Consider the following 20535-nt stretch of genomic DNA (forward strand, 5'->3'; position numbering starts at 1 on the left):
GGGGGCCACATGCGGCCCGGTAAACGTTTTAATCCGGCCCACCGAAAAAAATAAATGATTAACCTTAGCAATGTTTTATTTTCTAAATACTGTAGTCTGTCAAATACATATTTTGTTGTAATGCTTTTGTTTACTTTCATTTAAAATTAAATGGGGTTTTTTTTCTCCGATGAGGCGAGGTTACCAAAACACTCCATCCATATGGCCTGGTCCGGCCCCTCTGCCAAATTTTAGAACCCATTGAGGCCCGCCAATCCAAAAGTTTGCCCATCCCTCCCTTAATTCATTCACTACCAGCCCAGTAAAAAATGGATTTTTTACGTCTTGAGCCGTCAATGGCAGGAAATGAGTTAGTAATAAATATACTTGTGTGAAATGTGTGTCCATAGATCAAAAGGAGTGTATTTTATTTGTATATCCCAGTGGGTTAACGCTTACCATACGGCAATGTAATCAGTGACGGGCTCAGTCTGCAACAAGGTGAAGTTGATGTAAACTCCGTGTCCGTGGGGAACGGCGATGAGCCAGCTACAGTCTTGAGAGTTGGGGTATTCATTGGGGTACTGAGGCGAATAAATGGTCCCATTTTCAGCTGTGACATTGTAGCCACAGGGAGCTGCAAAGCCACAGTCATAAAAGATTATTTATTTGAAAGTAAAGGACAATTTTAAAACATGCTTCAAGACTTGAGAGAAACAGGGAAAAAGAGAGCAAAAAGACGGCCTCGAGCCAAACGCAAGTATTATAATCAATTAAAATTTGGTGTATTGTGATGAATTGATTTGTGATTCTCTTTGTCTTGAACCAACCAAAGCAACATAGAGTGCTCTATTGGGCTGCAAACAGCAGAGGTGCTAATTATTTTGTTCCAGTATGTCAGCATTGTGTTTGCAAGAACAACATGATATCCGCTGTAAAAGTTCAGCTACATCTACGCAGACTTCAGCCATAACACAAACCCTCCGGGCAGAATAATAGTGCTCAGTAAAACATTAGAATTGAAAACAGAGGAGGGATAGTAAACCATTGTATGGAAAGAAAAAAAGCAACAAAAAAATTAATTATTGATTGATTTCAAGATTTGATGATACACGATTTTAATGCATGATATTTGGTTTGTTTTACCCTCGCAGCGTGGAAATGGGTGGTTCCACTTCCGGTTGGTCCCATGCAGACATGTCAGGACGGGGTGTCCAATCAAAACATAGCCAGGATAACACAGGAATGTTATTGAGCGGCCAGCACTGTAGTCACTGTTGATGATGTCACCATTGGTGAAAGGAGACGGATCCTGGCAGTTTTGAAGTTGATAAGCTAGAGACAGACATTACATTAGCACATAAAAGGTACAACTAATGTAAACATACTTCATGAACAATAATATTGGCCAAATGAAATGTGATGGTCAAAAACCAATTCAGTCAGGAAGTAAAACTGGATCCCGTTTTTGTTACTGACTGAATTTGTTGTTCCCATCACATTCAGTACAGTATAATTAGCCACTGTGTCACTCAATACTGAAGCGGAAATCAAGTTGTGGCAAAAATAGAAGAGTGAGGAATTTAGAGTTTAATTTTGGCAGGATCGGCTTTGTTAAAACACCGAGTCAAACAAATAAAACAATTGTGATTTGATCTCATTTGGGTTTATCATCTTTTACTGTATACACACATACACCCCTCCAAAAAAAATAGAGGGTGCATTCCTCACACAAGGAAATCTTTACCATGCAAGGAATGCAACTAATGAACAATTAATCATCAAACACAGTTTGTTATTTTCAACCAATCCCTATCCAAACACTAAAACAGTAATCCATCCAAAAATATTATTTCCCCCAGTCCAGCAGGGACCGTTAATAAACTCTGTGTACAGACCACGGGAGTTAGAAAGGACATGAATCAGAGTGACATGACTTGACCGTAGCAAATTAGGGTGAAAACAGGGGCAATTATCTCATGCATGAAAATGTAGGTGAGCTTGCGCGTCCTTTTTGCACGCCAGGTTATGCTGCCAGGCAGACCCACAGTGACACGCTTTGTGTTTTTGATGAGAACCGCTCCCGGGTAAGTAAAGTAGACTAGATGTCAGCCCCTTGTGGAGGCTTTGCTAACATTTCATCCCTTTTAAATGATTTGAACAAAGCCATAAGGTTGAATTTAAAACATTTAAACGAAATAATAATAATAATGACTACAAAAAAAAAAAAACACACTTCTCCACAGATGAAAGCTTAAAACCTTTCATCATAGTCTCCATTAGTTGGAGATGGTTGCTGCTCATCAATCATAATGTATCTGTACCATGCAATGAAGCATTTTTTATTTTTTAAATATGTCATCTAAACAATATGAGTTGAGTGAAACTAAACAGATGGTTCAAGTCTTTTTCGTAGTCATTTTTTCATGTTTGCAGTGAACCAATTGATGGCGAACTCACCTTGATAAGTCAGTTTGAACCCCATCCTGTTCTCCGAATGATCACTGTAGAAGTGAATGATGGTCTGGTGGGTGGTACTTAGAAGAGAGGGCGGGACTTGTGAACCCGTGAACTGTCCAATAAGAGACGAGCTGTGCTGCGCTCCCGACCGCACTTCGAGGAAGTCATGATTGTCTTCCGAGGAAAAGTTTTGGAAGTGAATGTGGGCTCCTGGGATGGAACACAAAAGAAACAATTTCAACATTTTAATATTGCCAAATTAAATATACGAGCATCATTTTTGAAATGTGAAAAAAACATAAGCAACCGAGTGTGCTCACTCCTAAAGCGCTGTAATTTAATAGTCCAAGAGCAAGCACATTTCTTGCCCGTATTGCGAGCCAACAACCAGATGTTATCAATGACAAATTTAAAACCTAACACATCACACACTTGCCTGTAATTAAACACGCGATAAGCCTTTTAATAAACCATGTGTCACTCCCGCTAATTTAGTGCTATAAACTTCCCTAACAGATGTACTGACAGTGCCTCATCCTCTCAAGAAATTATCCGCCAGCCCATAATACTTACCATATCCTGTTTGCAAGATAATTTGCCAGGTGCAGTCGAGGTTGCCAGGGTAGTTGCCAGGGAAACCCGGACTCAGGATCACTCCGGTGACCTCAGACAATACCCCGCCACAACGAGCTGACGGGATGAGAGGAAGAAAGGGTGGTGTTAACGAGGCACCACATGTGCTTCAACACAAACAATATTAAATGGAGAAAAACACTGACAAAAACAAAAAGAGGCAACAGAAAAAGAAAAGAAAAAGGACAGTAAAAAGAGCAACAAAACAAAAAGTCATTTTAAAAGGAGATACGATACCCGATGACAATCTGGATATTGGAGGTCTTGCGAAAGAGAATTGCTGGACTAAGAGTGTTACATTTAAGTTCCTGCAGGAATTACAGTGCTCATTCATTCAAATAACAATTTTATTTCTTTAATATTACAAAGGGATTATATTTTTGCTCAACATTTTTTTTTGTAATATAAAAACAATAACAATAAAGATATTATGACCTCGACCTAATGTTATGAGAACTTAAGTTTTGTAATTTAATGTTTTAATTCTTTCCGCCTTTTCCTTCATTTTCAGTATAACTTCATTTATCCGTGATCATAGTGGACATTCCAGCAAGAGAAGCAGTAATTTGTGAATCACAAAAAAAAAAAAAGTAATTACTTAGCTGTATTGCACAAAATTACTTGAACGAGCAAATATATTACGATTTAAAATTGTCATGTTGCATGTAAGCAAAGAAACATATTTTCGGTTGTAGTGCGATCTGATTTCTAATATGACTCCACTGATGATACACACACATTGCAGCAAGGGAGAGCAAGATGCCCGGCTAAGAATAGCTTGTCCTGGACAAGGTCGATTTGAAATGGAATTGACCTGCTACAGATGTTCACCGAGAAGTAAAGTATTAGGGTCATAACAAAAAACACCAATGTAATCAATTCTTTTGTGAACGTGTTCACAAGCTTTGGCCCGCTCCACAAAACTGCTTTCACTGAACCGCTAGTCCTCTTCTGTATTACTGTGAATCAGTCATAAAGTAACTGCGCTTTCTTGCTTCTCGTGTTCATCGACTGCAGGTGGACGTTTATTACAAACATTTATGCACCTTTTATCAGACATGTGTGTGTGTACCTATGCAAAGAGGAGGCGGGTAGTTCCATCTGCGCACAGTCCCAGGCATGCAGGAAATATGAGAGTGGCCCTTCAAGTGACAAAAAAATAAATAAATAAATTATTTTGTAAAATAATATTTTTGCTGTATGCTGGGTGGCATAAGTATTACCTGTAAGGTGTATCCGGGCTCACAAGTGAACGCCACCACCTCGTTGACCATGTATCTGTCTCCTGATTTGATGCCATTTGCTGGAATCATCGGCTCAGGACAGGTGGTCAGACCGACCGCTGCGTAAGGATAATGAAAAAAGATTTTTGGTGGCGCATACATGTCAGTACTCACATTAACACCTATAGAAAATTTAAAGTTGGAATGTGGGACTCATTAAATTGTGGTAACAGAGCTAATTGGGTGGCGGCCCGATATGAGCCAAGTTCAAGCGGCCTTGCCAAAATTGGCTCTGTTCATTGATATTGCGTCTAGTAAAACGGCGCACCCAATGGTCCGAAGAACACCGAAGTTTGAAATATAAATTTTAACTGCTAGTGGCAATAAACAGCTCGAACCCTTTTTTGCGGAATTGCTCCCACGTTTTATCTAAGAGTGAGTTGAATGTCCTGCCGTTGCTCATACTGTATCACAAATATAAGCCAGCAAGCGCAAATCTTTAATTCAATATATAATTAATCCCATTCATATTTTTCCATGCTTTTCTTTCTCTTCTTCCTTACTAAAGTGAATCCAAAAACAGCAATCTCATCCATCCTGTTTGCGTGACATGATAAATGAGTCCCGCGGTGACATTATTCAACACTTCTGAGTAAATTATAATACTTTGATTAATTGGATGATGTAATACATGTGGCAGATGAATACTCGAAGCTCCTTGTGATTGTTGTTTTTGTTCCCATCATTGACGTGTAAAGATTAAAAAATCTCTCAAATGCCTTCGGGATGGAGTGATGTGGTTAGGTACTGTACATATCCCCAACACAATTAAGGTTCAACACGTTTAGTTTGACAGAGGTGAGCCCTTCATCAACTTGCATTAGAAGAAGGGAATCGGGGTGTGTGTGTGTGTGTGTGTGTGTGTATCTTCCATTTGTTTGTGTGTTTCAATCCCAAACTTCTGCAGGAGACTGCCCTGGAGTAAGTGGTTACCAAGGCAACACTGGGGCGGAAGAAGAATAAAGGAAGGAAGGGTAGAGAGAAGTGAATGTTTGTGTGTGTGTGTGTGTGTGTGTGTGTCTGGTCTTGTTTGTTCATCATCTACCTGCCTACTAGCAAAACAACGTGATCCCACAGAGCGCGCACACTTCTACGCATGCATCCACGCACACACAAAGACACACAGTCGCCTTGTTGTACGCATGCTGACATTTGGGAGCGTAGTCGCCCGCATGCATCGGGAGGAGGAAACTTCTGGAAGATGAAGCACGAGTGAAAGAGCCGCATGCGACATTCCCACTCAGTGCGTTATTAGTCGGAGCGTCATGACAACTGATCAATGAAACGAGTCCATTTGGCTGACCATCCTTCTCTTTCTTGTGCTCGCTCTCTCCCGCTCACTCCCGACGGAGAAATATAAGCTGTGATACCATTTAAAACGCTGACAGCACGACAAAGCAACTCTCTACGGGCACTCAGCAACAGCTAGTCAGTGTCAGCATTTCAGTCAAAACTGATGAGATTTACGACAAAGAGCCTTCAGTGAGTGAAAAATGGCGAGACTATTACTTGTCACACGTTCTTCTCCTCTTATATAACATAACACGTGTTTGAGGCACAATCGGCAACAATGGCGTGCAATCTACGAATCTTTCTGTCTCAATTTAGTAGCAATCAGTGAGTGGCGAGCATTCCCAAAATGTGAACTTGGGCTTTAGCACTTTTCCTCTTCTGCACTGCAGAGGGTAGGTCCAGCAACCCGTGAAGGTGAAACATCGTATTGAACGTTTTGATTCAGTTAACTGCCCACCGATGGCCCGGCGATGGCTTGCTCGTGTTGACAGAGTGGGACACACATGGCTCATGTCGCTTGCTGACGCTCACCGACTGCACAACAGCTGTAATGTGTCCCGACCACATTACGGGAATAGCCAAAGAGAAATATTGACGCCAGTGGCCTTTTCTTTTTTTTTTTTTTTACCTGTTTCCCTTTCAAAGATGCTGCTGACAGTTTTTTTTTTTTTTGCAGGACTCCCAATATTACAAGAACTACAGTCATTGTAATGCTGAGGTAGTTGAATCATTTTTTTTTTTTTTTGCTTCCAAGTTGGTAATTCAATACGATTAAAAGACTGGCCCAGTTTGTAAGACAGGGACGGCACCACCGATCTAAAGAATGCTATGCACAGACCCTTTTTATGGTGGACCTCCAAACACGTTTTCCCTTGTACGCTTGGTATTCTGATAAAATGTATTTAATAAATACTAAAAAAATAAATGCTTTTCTAAAGCTGTAAGAAATTTGGAAATTCATTGTGTAAAATTACAAGTTGCGTTTTTCTGAAAACAATATAGCTTGATAATGCACAACATAGCAGGCTCATTATTGTAACATTTCAATTATTCTATTTTTTTTTTATTTTTTTTTATTTCATTTCATTTGTGGATCTAACACTCCTTTATATCAATATCAACTTGACAATAAGGTCCTTTTAAGGTGCACACCTGCTCAGTCAGCACTAAATCAAAAAGGTAATCCGCAAAAACATAAAAACACAGTAAACCGTCCTTGTGGTGAGTCAAGCCGAGGGCAGCTAACAAATATTCAGACAATGGAGTTGAAAATGAGAGCAGGTTAGTAGCATAGACTCACAAATGCATGAAGGCAGGCCAAAAAAAAAAAAAAGAAAAAAAGAACAGCAACTCAGACATTCTCGCAAAAGGAGACATGTTCATTGATCTAGAAATGATTCTAAACCAAAAGAACTACTATGACCTGAAAAGCACAGCCATGACCTGACAGGTGTTAACGTGTGTCTAATTTTGTGTAGAATGTGTGTGTATCTGTATTACTAGACATACACAGACACACACTTAGAAGTCTGTCCTTCCCATGTGCATTTTGACCCAAGCATGTTGACAATTTTTGTGTCACAGGTGTATCTTTTGTGTTCATGTACCTTTAGGCATACGTGTTTGTGAGTCTGTGTCCTTCTGCAGTTCCAGTTCAGGTCACTGACTCGTGATATTTGATGTTGAAGCTTTAGCGCTATGTGCATGTGTGTGTGTTATGTGTCTGTGGGTGTTTTGGGCGCATGAACCGTTTCTGTAAGGGTCCCCCGCATTCAACCGTGCTTTGTCATTTTGATGCCTATCAGTCATCTTTTTCATTCCATAGATGTTGAAAGTTTCAACTTACTTTTGTATTCAAGGTGAAAGCCTGCAGCCACAACGCTAATGTCACTCTGAAAGTGCAAGAGAAGCTGATTGGATGTGGAGTTAAGGAGGGCTGGAGCTGTCGTTCCTGTAAAAAATATCATAAAAAGAGGGATTAATGATGAGAATGACAGAACGGTCCGTCCGATCGTTCCGGATGGACGCCCATTGTGATAGCATTTGCACTCGGAGCAGAATGAATTTTTTCAATGCTTTTGCGAGTACTGCGCCTGTGTGAAGAAGCAATTGAGAGCCAAAATAAGTATTGTTTTTTTGTTGAGAAAATGGATGAAGTGCACTAAATACAGCCATCTCGACAGTGCGACAACGGGCCGAGCTCATCTGTGAATTTGCCTCAAGTTCCGGGATGCTACCGAGGGATAGCTGTGTTCAGCATCATTTGGGAAAAAAGAAAGCATCTACTGGTGTTTAGAATATTGATAATATACCATTTAGTAACGTTTGTTATTTGTCGGAAGTTGATAATGTATCTACAAATCAGTTTTTATGGTTAAATTTAGCTATTGTGGCTTTTAATCAGGTGCATTTTGAGGTCAGAAAATTCAGGTAAGAGGATATAAATCGGAAATTAGCCAGCGAATGAGCTTTTAATAATGTTTATGAATGATGAAACCTCTGCCGTTAACTTCTCGTCATGCATATTTTATTTATTTATTGAATTTTTGCTTACAGATAGGTGAAATGCAAGGCAGATGAGGACGGACAGTGAAGCACGTCACGGACGGAGGACGGAGGATGGACTGGCAAAAAAGGGGTTTATGAATAGGGATGTGAGAAGGAAATTAATGGCCAATTTCCTGAGCCTTAAATGAATTTTATGAAACCTCTACTGTCATGCACAGACCCTTTTTTTTGTGGGCGGGAGGTGAACCACAAGGACGTGCTTTAAAAGGACAAGGGTTGTTGGGGATGCAGTTTGCAGACGGCGGATGGACAGGGAAATAAGGCTCAAGTATTCAACCAATAATTATAATTTATATTAATAACTTTTCATCCATCCACTGTACTGCATATCTTCACTAACGTGGCGGGTATGCTGAGGTGCACCTTGATTTATTAATTAAGCATTGCCACTCGCATTGACGCCAAAGGAAATCCTTATCAGGGAGGTACCGATTCACTCAAGCTCCGATTCGATTCAATTTTTGATTTTCGGTTCGGAAACAAAAATGATGCTCTATGCGGAGAATTTCATGAAATTACCTCTAAATACTAAATACTTCTTATCATATTTCACTTTCTTTTGGCACCAATCAATTTTTTTAATGTCGACAAGACTGAAATCATATGAATACATTTCGGGAAATGAACTGTGCAAAAGAAGACTTAAACCAAACGACTGACTTGATTTAAAAAAAATATATTTAGCCTTAATACCTTAATGCTTCTTTAGTATGCATAATATTATCTACACATTCAAAATGCGTTATGTATACCAGAAGCCCAACAACATATATTAACTGCCAAAAAATATCGGTGGCAAACGGCAGATCACCGTGGTTCGAGTGGGCAGCTCCCTAGTGCGCCTCGTGGAGAAGGGCACACTCATTTGTGTGCTTTTGTGTACGTGTGCGAGTGTGTGCTGCCCAGTAGGCGGCATGTTTCATGTGTGATAGGTATGTGACAGGTATGTGCTTGGGGCAGGTCACAGGGGAAACACCGCTGGGAAATTGTAAAGGTTATCTCATTCTTTACGCCTCCCTGTCCTCTCTCCCTCCTTCCAGGCTTCACTCAAAGTACAAGTGAAGCTTCTTCGCTCTTTCTTCTCCTGCTCCCTCCGCTCGCCGTCGCCACAGAGGAGGACTTCTTAAGGCATCAAAAGGACATTTAAGATAATATCAGGTTTCTTGTTATTACAACTCATCCATTATATATCTCTGGTGTGCAGCGTTATGTGAGTGCATGTGTGTGCGCGTAGATTAATAACTGTCATAGCTAAATTATCATATATACTTGCTGTGTGTGTGTGTGTGTGTGTGTACGCATAAAGCTTTAGTTTAGGAGCTGTCATATCACATCTATCATAGAGCTCGACCTGCGCGTGTGTGTGTGCGTGAGAGAGGGAGGGTGTGTGAGAGTATATTGTCATACCAGAAAATGACCCTAATTTAGGAGCCGTCATGTCTCCCCCATCGTAGATCTCCAAAGAATCCCAGTTGTGTTCAGTAGCAAATGTCATCACTTGAATCTAAATAGCAGAATGAAAATGAAAGTGTTATTATACAATTGTAATAACATAAATACAGTAATCTTCCACATATTCACGGTGCAGCAATCACAAATTCCCCTCTATGTAATTTTATTTTCAGAACCCTCACCTTATCCACATAAAATCCACCTACTTCCGTTTTTGTGTGACGTCGCCAAAAAAAGGGGGTAAAAAAAATTCTTATGCATGTATGCATATATGTATGTCCTTTGGGAGAACAGTTCCAAGGTAACCATTTTTTTAATTTATCCCATTGCACCCAACATGACATCTGGGTATTAAGTCTCGTGTTTATTTACAATTTCATGCAGAGTGCGCTAGTAAAGCAACCTTGTTGTCCCGCTGTGAGATGTAAACAGACAACGAGAACACAGCATTACACTCCCTTGGTATTTAAAAAGGTCTGCACTTTACCATAAGCACTTCAACATCTGCCCAGCAGTATTTCTCCACCATCTGAATATCTGCTGTTCACGCTCAGTTCATTAATCTTGTCAAGAGAGCGGCACTTGCAACAGGCAATGCAGTGGCGGGCGCCATGCTAGAGCGTTTTGTTAACATGTAGCTCGCCTCTCGCCATCTTAGTTTGGGTTCAGTACTTAGCAAACTAAGAGCAGCTGGGGTTGTTGTTTTTTTTTGTGACGTGTGGTGCCTGGGGATGAGTATGTTTGGCACAGATACATCTTCAACTTCTTTTCTGCAATTTTGAAATTTGGCATCTTCGAATGGTATCCGGGAATTGCTTTGATATGCTACGATTTAGTCCTCTGCTGAAAAACCCAGCGTGGTTTTGTTGCATTTTCATGCTGGTCTTGCGCGAGTCACTAGCAAGGCCAGCAGCCAAAGCAACCAAGGTTCAAGTACCCGAACCTTCGGCCACTGGGAAATCTGCTCTACTAACTGAGCAACAGCTAGCCAGTAAAACCAACAAGCTGTTTTGCAATTACCAGATCCTGGTAGGACACCAGCAAGATGTTGTGGTTCAGTTCAAAGAGCGGGTTGCCCAGTCACTAAAGGTTTGTCTCTTCAAATATAGGCAGTTTTGTGTTGCTTTTGCTGCTCACCAGCAAGAACAGCACAAAAACATAAAACCAGTGTATTCTTTTCCCTGCAGGGTCATAAAATATTTTTGGGATTGCTCATATATGTTTCCACACATCATTATACAATGGTAACATTGTAATTACACGATTATAAATACAATTCAGTGAATACAATATAACCCATGACAAAAGGGTTGAACTGCAACCTCACCTGTATTCCAGCTCCTTCGCTGACATGGATTCTCCACAGACAGTTGAGGCTGTTTGGGTACGGCTCCGGAAAGCCAGGAGACAATATGGTACCGCGGCGCTCCGTCAGATTCCCACTGCAGGGAACTGAAGAGAGGACAGAAATGACAGATTTCTCAATAGAGTTTAGTAACCAAATAGCTGAGAGAAATGATGGGCCGTTAGAAAATGACTGTACATCCAGACACAATATAGTGTTCGAATGACAGGAACACAGAGCCAGGGGTGGAGAAGATTAAAAAAAAAAAAAAAAAAAAAAAAAAAATCACTCAACGTGATTTAATAAACTGAAGTGACAATTAAAACTGTTCGCAGCAGAAATAGATTTCAGACGTCGATTCTGTTGGAGAACATTGGTAGTGAAATCATGATGATGATTTAGTGCTTCGGAAGAGTGTTTATAGTAAGATACGGTGCAATGCCAGAGCAATATGAGATCCAATAAAAGTACAATAAATCCACTTTTCACTCAGAGGTATTAAATAAGAATACTTTATGTTTATGATTGTGGTTGTAGTTTGCAGTGGTGTAGGATTTTATGGTATCATACTGAATGGAGTTTCTGGTAATTTGCTCAATTTATTTATAATTTATAAGCATAGTTAAAAGTCAGAAAACACCTTTCGCATGATGATTAAAGTCATTAGAATATTTGAAGTTCCTCAAATGGCTAATTGCGTAGGTGTGCCTAATATTGTGGCCAGCGAGATTGCACCTCAGTGTCTTACCGATACAGCTTGGCGTTGTTGAATTCCACTGCGCCAGAGCACCTGGTACAGCCTGGCACCGGATCGCACCGGATCCCTTCAGCAGATATCCGGGACTGCACTCGAATCGGACCACCGAGCCGGCCGAAAACTCTGACCCGATCCGCCTGCCGTAGCGAGGCTCCGGCACTGAGCTACATTGACTGTCGCTAGTGCGAGGCACAGCTTCAGTCGGGAGTCATAAAGAGAATATGAGAGGGGAAGGTGGAACAATCACAAAAAAAAAAAAAAAAGAAAGAATTCTATGAGCCTCATTCACCACCAGTCCTCCTGAACAGTTATTCATAATGCTTTAAAGGCAGATATTTTAATTAATGCATTCTACTATTTCAACTTTAGCTTTTTCTGTCGCTGAAATTTCGGTTGTGCATTAGGAATCTGTTTAGCCATTCAAACGCTAACTTTGCACACGGCCGTGATGATTGTCAAAGCGAGGAGGGAGTCACTCAGTTAATTGAAAACCTTCGAGTTAATAGATTTACAAAAAATGTGTTTGAATGATTCTTCCTTTTAACAACTCACCATGAATCTGACAGCACTCTCAAGATAATTATCTCCAAAACACACTTATTGGTGAATGAGGCATTGAAAGAAAACACTTTAGTCACGTCACCTTGGTAGACAAAGTGAAAACCCTTAGCTGGTTGGCCACTCTTGGCATTGAATCGCAGCATTATCTGATGGGAAGTTGCCAAGGGTAACGTCTCTCCTGGGAAACACAATTAAAACAAACATGTGAATGGCGTTAAACTTCAAATCTTTGGTTTGAAAACAACTGCAGGAACAATTAAATTTGACCTAAATTTTTCCAACTGCAATTACTGAAGCATTTGAAACAATGCATACGTTATTTTTTATATCTCCATTTCACATGTACTTACAAAACCAGGATCTGATTTCACAAAAAGCCTGTCAGCATATTGTACACAGCTCTTCATCGAACAATCAACCTGTCTGCCAGTGATTGTTTTTTTTTTTTTTTTTTTAAACCATGTCACGATAAGCCAGCAGTGGCAATTATTTTTGCCTTGTTAAGGCTACGTTTAGTGAAGATAAGCAAATTGCCACCACAGAAACGGTGGCCACAAATTCTTTAATATCAGTAACAGAGGCGAAATAAAGCCAACATAAAGGAACATGACTTATGGGACAGACACAACTTCCTTCTTATAGTAGAGACACCAAAACGATAGAAAGTTGGCTAGTTCGCTAGCTAGCTAGCTGCATAGCTACCTAGCTAGCTAGCTACCCACCTAGCTAGCTAGCTAGCTGCATAGCTACCTATCTACCTAGCTAGCTAGCTGCATAGCTACCTACCTACCTAGCTAGCTAGCTACCTTGATAGCTCAATAGATAGATAGCTCTATGGATGGATGGAAGGATGGATGGATGGATGGATATAGATAGATAGATAGATGGATAGATAATAAAAGAAATAATTTACATTTTTTTTTAAAGGCAAGTTGTACCTCAACATTTACCACACTATTGTTGACGGCGAAAATAGTGTATTGGTAATGGTATTATTGTGTATTATGATGACGTTTGCAGCAGATGGACGGCTTGATTGATATAAAAAATGCAGTACAGTTCTGCAGCTTCCTCCAAGGCCCCAGCGAGGCATCTCCGTCACTGATGTTGTCTCAAAGATAAGCCATAATGGATTCTGACTAAATACATCACTGCCAAATATATAGAGATAACGGCTAGTGCTGTGGTCTCATGGCCCCCAAGAGTGGCTTTCTTAGAGACAATTTCATTATATTCCGCTTACAAAGATGTGCTCGGGAACTCCTAAAGAGCACGACTTAATGGTTTCTTCAAAAATAAAACATCTAAGGGTGTGTTCACGCCTGGGCTGTTTGAAGCGGATTTTGTTGTGAACACTCAGATGCCGGACCAATCAAGTGGGTAGAGATCAGTGAGAAAGGTTGAATTGCTTCAGTTGATTGCTATTTGATTTGGAAATGCATAAATAATGGCATGGAGTTGCTTGAATAAGAAAATGCATGGTCGGACAAGATCGTGATCACGCAGCATCGTCAAAGTGCTGAATAAACTGCGTCGAATAGAAATAATCAATTACAGTCTAAAATCGAACTGCTATTTTATGGAAATTGAATATAGGAGGATTTTTTTTTTAAATGTCATCAAAATTGAAAGAGGCCCATGATGAGATTAAAATAACATTTTTGTATTATTATTTTAGAAAATGTGAGAAAGAAGAAGCACACTTCAGTTTACAGTACACAAACCTTTAAGAGTGAAACAAAGTAACCACATACTTTTATTTGATTTTTTGAGCTGGCATTCTTTCATGGACTAAAGTCCATCTTTTATGCACCTTCAAACCAGTTATGCACTCTGGTTGGAACAAACTTAAAATGTTGGCGTCCCCTGTTAAATGAGGCACTTCCGTGCATTCAATTGTTGACAAGCGCTTCTCCTGGTACGAGTTTCAGAGACTGGAGTCAGTCCTGTGCCCGAGGAAGGCAAACTTAAAGTTTGGATGTAGTTAAAATACGAGCCACTCATACTAATAATATCGCAATCGAATCTTCCTGAAAACAATCAAATGTTTTGCTTTAAACTGCCACTGTCACCAAGTGTTTTTTCGTCTTCCTGACTGGGTGAGAGTCTTGACAGTTTCGGTCTCGCAGCGCAGCCAGGAAGAGCCAAGCAGTCTCCTCAATAGCAGAGACAAACCCGCAGGCAGGAGGAGCAAGCGTCTGAGCGTCTGAAGACTGGTGCAAGCCGGGGTCATGAGGACAAATCGGTCAGAACCAAAAAAAAAAAAAAAAAAAAAAAAAAAAGAAAAAAAAAAAAAAAGGAAACTTTCAAGGAAAATTATTTTGACAAGCAGGTGAGTAATACAAGAGCGACAGGTTTGCAAACGAGTCAGTGAAGCCGTAAAAAGTGTTGCAGTACATGAAGTCTTTAGTGTTTTTTGTTTTTTTTTTTTTCTGAAGAAAAAAAAAAGCTGAACCCAAGATGAGAGAAGTGCCGAGTTCTCATTAATTACAACTAAATTAAATATAAAGGTCAAACCATTTTTTTTTTATTTGTATCTATGCGAGTCCGTCAAAACTGGTGTGGGGACCAAAAAAAAAAAAAAGTAGTGTTCTGCTATCAAAATTAAAGTGCAATCAAAGTGCGCTGTATCTTATTTTATTTTATCATACATTTTTTTATGCCTCCATGTCCATTCCCAAATTACTTGAGGTGGAAGTGTCAGAAGGCTGCAGGGGAGAATCCAAGTAAATGAAAAGTGTACATGTCCAGGGGCTTAACAAAGGACTTTGAAAATATGGCCGATAATAAATGAGAATAACAACTGCAACTGAGTTTTGTTGCCATTTGTGGATTTACTACATTTAGCAATGACTTGATTGCTTTGTGAAGTTGTCAACATGGTGGTACTGCGAGAGTGTATTTATGTTTGGTGACGTGTCCATGTGCCATATATACATGCAGCACAGTAAATTAACGTCTGTTTCCACAAGTTTGAATGTTTTATTTTTAGGACCGATCTCATTTGTTTCACACCCCGCAAGCAGAAGTGCAATCACGTGCATGGTATAAAGACACCTGGGAATTATTTAAATTCTGAAAATCTTTCTATTGCCCCACTTCTACAGGCGCGCAGTGGTTTCAGGATCTAAATATCGGACAATTTTTCATCGGCTCCTGAGAGCCAGAGAGCAGAGTAGATCAACCCAGTGACAGTGCCGTCGTCTCCTGCGATGACATTTCTCACAGGAATGGCTTATCATACAAAAGAAATCTATTATTCGACCATTTCTCACCTGAATGCGATCCCGCCAGAGAACTCAGCAAACGCGAGTTTTCATTGGCGCCATCAAATAGCTCCACTGAGTCATTCATCGCAGTCTGGAAGATGGCAAACTGACCAAATACAACTGGAAAGTTGGAGGAGGGACAGAGCAGAAAATCAGGACATTGCCAAATGAAACGAGTCGTATTAGTGTTGCAACGTAGGCATACCAAACTGTGGAGGCACAGTGATGTAGTAGGAGCAGATTTGTCTAGTGGTGTAGTTTAAAGGGTAGTTTGGAGACAGGACGACTCCTTCAGATCCACTGTAATGGCCGCCACACGGCGCTGTAGAAACACAGAAGATGATGTCAGAAGGTGGTCGGATTGTCAAAAAAAAAAAAAAAAAAAAAGCAAATTGTTGTTGGTTTGTTTGTCAATTATTTACCAGGGTTACGCAAAACAGCACGACAGATTTGAATGAAAATCTTTAAACGGGGAGCACGTGTAACAATCAAGAACCTTATTGATTCCCAGCGGAAACGTTGCCTTTGTATCACTTTGTTAAAGGTTTACCCTCGTTTTATTTTTCAGACCTTAAAACTTCTCTCAAGCATTTCTAAGGTTTGCCTCGTACCGTTCGAAAGATTTCACCCTGGCCTTTCTATTCTCCTTGCTAATGAATGAGTTTGCATACTCCAATGTAGAAGCTGCCTTTATTTCATACTGATGACATTTCTAACCTCTGAAGATTGTTGATGGCTGCACAAAATATGATTAATAATCCGTTGCTTGGTATTCACATCTAAATTGTTCTCTGGTTGACACTTTGATTACCCCTCTAAATATTTAATGTAGACTTTACAGGTAAAACCCAAATCTGAAACTGTAAACATATCCAAATAACTTGATCGGTTGTGGCTGAATTGGTGCGCAAGGTGTCCAGTGACCGAAGGGCTGGCGGTTTGATTCCAGACTGTCGCTATTGAAGCGGCTTGGGCAAGATATCGAATGCTAAATTGTCCTCAAGCTGGCTTTTTTTAAATGAGAAACTGTTCTCCACTATCTTGAAACGGAAGCTATTATCCTCAAAAATAAAAGCTGTGATTTTGATCGCTTGTCTCTGATGTAGCTTTTAATATCAATCCAAATATTTTCCGTCGACAACCTGTTCATACACTTTAATGTGACCTTGCATGGTCCTATCCTCGATTTGCCTGCTTGTACGTAAGACAACACGCACCCCACTTGGCTCTTTTTCATCTCGATGCGTGTATTGACAGCTCAAGAACGTCTTCAATTTTCAGGGATTTTCTTGAGACCTGCGTTTTATTTCACTGCTGCAACCTCAACCTTCTGCATAATCATCCGCATGATGCAAAACTCCTTCACCAAATGTCCACGCTACACTTGGCGAAGGCTTGTAGCATCGGTTAATCAGAATAAATCTGAACACGGCATCCCTTCGTGTTTTGATATTCCGTATTTTGCATTCTGTGCAGGGAAGAGTGATGAAATTTCTCGACAACATCACGAAAGACGGCATTGTAAACTTACTTACAAAATAATGTGTCTCAACCATCAGCCGTGTTTAAATGTGATCCACATTGAATTTGGGATGAAAAATCGCATTTACTAAACACAACTTTATTGGCATTTTAGACATTTTTAGTTTTCTTGCAATGGTCCATACAGTAGGAAAGCTTGCAGAAGAAAATCAAAACAACAATCAAAATGACAGCTCACGGCATAATCAATCCTCTCAAAACACTTCTTCTCAGTGACCGGAACCTTCACTTAAGTAACGCTGCCACAAACATTTCTGGCAAAAGCATAAAAGCATTTTGAACAGCTTTTGCAGCTTTTAGTGACATCATGTTGCAATAAAGCATTCCGTTTTCAATCGTGTGTCTTGAGTTTCTCTTCTTTTCTGTGGCTCGGAGCAATGTGCTCATTACACTCAGCATTGGCATACGTGATGCTTCTCTAATCTTTTATTTTCATGTAAAAAAAAAATTTTAAAAATCTAAATAGCAGCATTAGGCCAAAACGGTCCTCAAAGCCTTACGTAACCTTAAAAAGAAAATGCTGCCATCTAAGAGTATATATTTAAATGCAGCCAACATAATCAGTGTGTAATTGCAAAATGTTAGAGTTAGATATGATCAAAAGCATCTAAAATCTTAACACACTTTTTAATAACGTGCGCATTTACATCCTGAATTTGAATTACTCAACATTAACAAGCAGGATACAGATGTAAAGAGTCCTGCGTGCGGGTTCCAATTATTCTGTGAACCACACAGTGAAACCAAAACGCATTTCTTGTACTATGTACACACCTGATCGGGCGCACGCATGCACACAGCCTGAAGCGCAATTAATAAAAAAATATATCAGGCTTATGTTTACATGTGTGAGCGAGGGTTGACATTTGTGTGGATAGTTTGTGTTGGATAAAAGGGTTACAAAGTCTACCAAATAACCCTTGGGCACTTTTCAGGGTCATCTTTCAGGGACATCCAACTGTGTGACCCCGAAGCGATCTTTTAACCTGCATGCATTACCAAGCAGAAGAACTTCACATGTGTGGTGGCCACGATCCAAGCAGTGAGTGTGCATGCGCTGAGCTCCATCAATAACATTTCAAAAAAACAACATCGGTGAGCTGAGCACAGATGCTGAGCGACCACAAACTTTGCATAAGAATAGGCACGCTAGATGAGGATCACTTGGTAAATAGATAAAAAAAAAAAAACAGCTCAAATTGGTTTTGTTGCCATTTCCAACAGAGCAGATGCATCCGTTGGCCTCCGGTCCCCCACTTTGCTGCCTCCTATCTCTTTTGCGTCATAAAACATCAGAGTAATCATCCACTTTCTTTCTGCTTCTCTTCATCCACCACACCGACTGATATTTTCTGGATTGATTCTTGCTGTGATGCTGCATTCTAACCCTCAGGTCTGAAGGTGCGTTCTTGATCTACCCACAATCTCCCAGTGGTGTTGCTTCAGGCTCAGGTGCTAAAAAGCCTCCACACAAATGGGCTTTGATCACTCATGCTCACAGCACGCTGAAAAACACACACTTTGGAAGACTTACTTCTCATGGTCGTTCAATCGCCAACACACACACACACACACACACGTGAGCACGCATGCAGTGCGTGGCACGCACGCACACACAGGCGCACCAACGCACACAAACCATTCTCTGCAGCAGAGAACACCAAAAGAAAAAGTCCCCAATTATTAAGGTTATGTTGTATCACCTCCTGGAGTTTTTTTGAAAACTAGCTAATAAAATTGTTATTGTGGCTTTAATTTTCCAGGGATTAGAGTCATCTCAGGAAAGAAAATAACCTCATTCTCTTGAGTTTTGCACACCCACACTTTAAGAAACAGACACTTATTATTGTTACAATGCAAGGCGAGATATAAAGCACAGCCAGTTTCATTATGCAAGATTAATGGAAGAAACAATTACTGTATAATAATTTGTTTATACTACACGCTTTATATGTGGACAAAATAAAACACCAAGATACCTGAGATATACGGATTCCGTTATGAAAACCTAATCATACACATCTCACTTTTTCAGATTAACTCTCGCACAACAGTTCAATTTAAAAAAAAGTGTAAGGTTAATGACATTTATACCTATACCAAACTGTAAAAAATGGCGAGTGATGTTTACTTGAAAAATCCTAGGAAAGTTTTTTCCGTCAGAAATTCTAAGTAAATTTTACAAGGGTTTTTGAGAACATTTTACAAGTTCATTAAATTTAAAAAGTCACAACAAGGTTGAACCCACTAAGTTTTTATACACACTTTTCACACACCAAGGAGCTCAACGCGGTAGAGGATCGAACCCATAGCCCCAACGTTGGGACTCGGCCAATCTACACCGGAGCCATGCCACGAATTATTGGTGTCAGGGGCAAACCTCGGAATCCTACCAAAGCAATGTTGTTTTTGACCTTCGTTGTTTGCTGCATAGTTCCCTATTTGCCAAACTGCTGCTTAAGGTATCGGTGAGGTCAACTGAGTTTGATGCCACCAAGCTTAAGTATGCGCTTACAAGCAAATGAATTTTGATGGATAATCAGGTAACTCGTATGTAAAGGCACCACTGCACGAATATACGAGACAGCAACATACACGTGTGCGTAAACGCAAATTAAACCACACTTTCACCGCTGAACTTTTTGGACAGACGATGCTTTTGGGCTATTCTTAGATACTGAGCATTCAGTTAATATTACTGTGCACACACATCGATGCATGTATGCGAGTGTGCTGCATCTATATAGCAGTCACATCCCCTTGTGCGCATGTACACACACACACACACAAAATGCATATAAACACAAATAAGGATCGAGGGCGAGAGGAGACCATCAACAGTCACTAAGAATTTCCTCTTCCTTTCAACAGCTCTTAGTTACCATGGGAACCAATAAAAGAGCATTTTGAGATGGGAGGTGTGTGTGAGGGGGGAGAAAGACCAAGTGAGGGACGAACGAGAGCGAGAGAGAGAGAGGGGGAGAGAGAGAGAGAAAGAGAGAGAGTGTGAGAGGCGAGTGAGTGAGAGAGTGAGAGAGAGAGAGTGTGAGAGGCGAGTGAGTGAGAGAGAGAGAGAGAGAGAGAGAGTGTGAGAGGCGAGTGAGTGAGAGAGAGAGAGAGAGAGAAAGAGAGTGTGAGAGGCGAGTGAGTGAGAGAGAGAGCGAGAGAGATAGGGAGATAAAACAAGCAGAGTGCAACACAGAGTAAATGAGACAGACAGATGAGGCGGTAGGTGCAGGAGAGAGGGTTTGCGAGAAGTCATTACATGCAGAGGGAAAGGAAAAAGGGGCTGTGCAAGGGGACGAAAGGTGATACGAGAGGAGACGGAGGGAGTGTAAGTGGAGCTGTATTATTTAAGGGGGTCTCAACCTGTCTAATGAGCTTGGTCTAAGA

General features: G+C 40.5%; 1 protein-coding gene across 1 annotated transcript in view; it reads right to left on the reverse strand.

Annotated features, from left to right (window-relative positions):
• Nucleotides 1-20535, reverse strand: part of LOC148337336 (CUB and sushi domain-containing protein 1-like) — a 377282-nt gene that overhangs the window by 43791 nt on the left and 312956 nt on the right. Inside the window, exons 35-47 of the mRNA XM_088296642.1 lie at nucleotides 15806-15922; nucleotides 15607-15720; nucleotides 12414-12509; nucleotides 11762-11965; nucleotides 10996-11120; nucleotides 9624-9720; nucleotides 7495-7599; nucleotides 4296-4414; nucleotides 4145-4214; nucleotides 3013-3129; nucleotides 2440-2649; nucleotides 1126-1314; nucleotides 439-616 (exon numbers count right to left, since the gene is read on the reverse strand). Coding sequence (XP_088152768.1) covers nucleotides 439-616; nucleotides 1126-1314; nucleotides 2440-2649; nucleotides 3013-3129; nucleotides 4145-4214; nucleotides 4296-4414; nucleotides 7495-7599; nucleotides 9624-9720; nucleotides 10996-11120; nucleotides 11762-11965; nucleotides 12414-12509; nucleotides 15607-15720; nucleotides 15806-15922 — 1741 coding nt within the window. The remainder of the gene's footprint in view (nucleotides 1-438; nucleotides 617-1125; nucleotides 1315-2439; nucleotides 2650-3012; nucleotides 3130-4144; nucleotides 4215-4295; nucleotides 4415-7494; nucleotides 7600-9623; nucleotides 9721-10995; nucleotides 11121-11761; nucleotides 11966-12413; nucleotides 12510-15606; nucleotides 15721-15805; nucleotides 15923-20535) is intronic.

Source organism: Idiotropiscis lumnitzeri, chromosome 5 (assembly GCF_059441095.1).
Source record: "Idiotropiscis lumnitzeri isolate Australia: NSW breed Sydney's pygmy pipehorse chromosome 5, RoL_Ilum_1.0, whole genome shotgun sequence".
In the NCBI taxonomy this organism is placed as follows: domain Eukaryota; kingdom Metazoa; phylum Chordata; class Actinopteri; order Syngnathiformes; family Syngnathidae; genus Idiotropiscis; species Idiotropiscis lumnitzeri.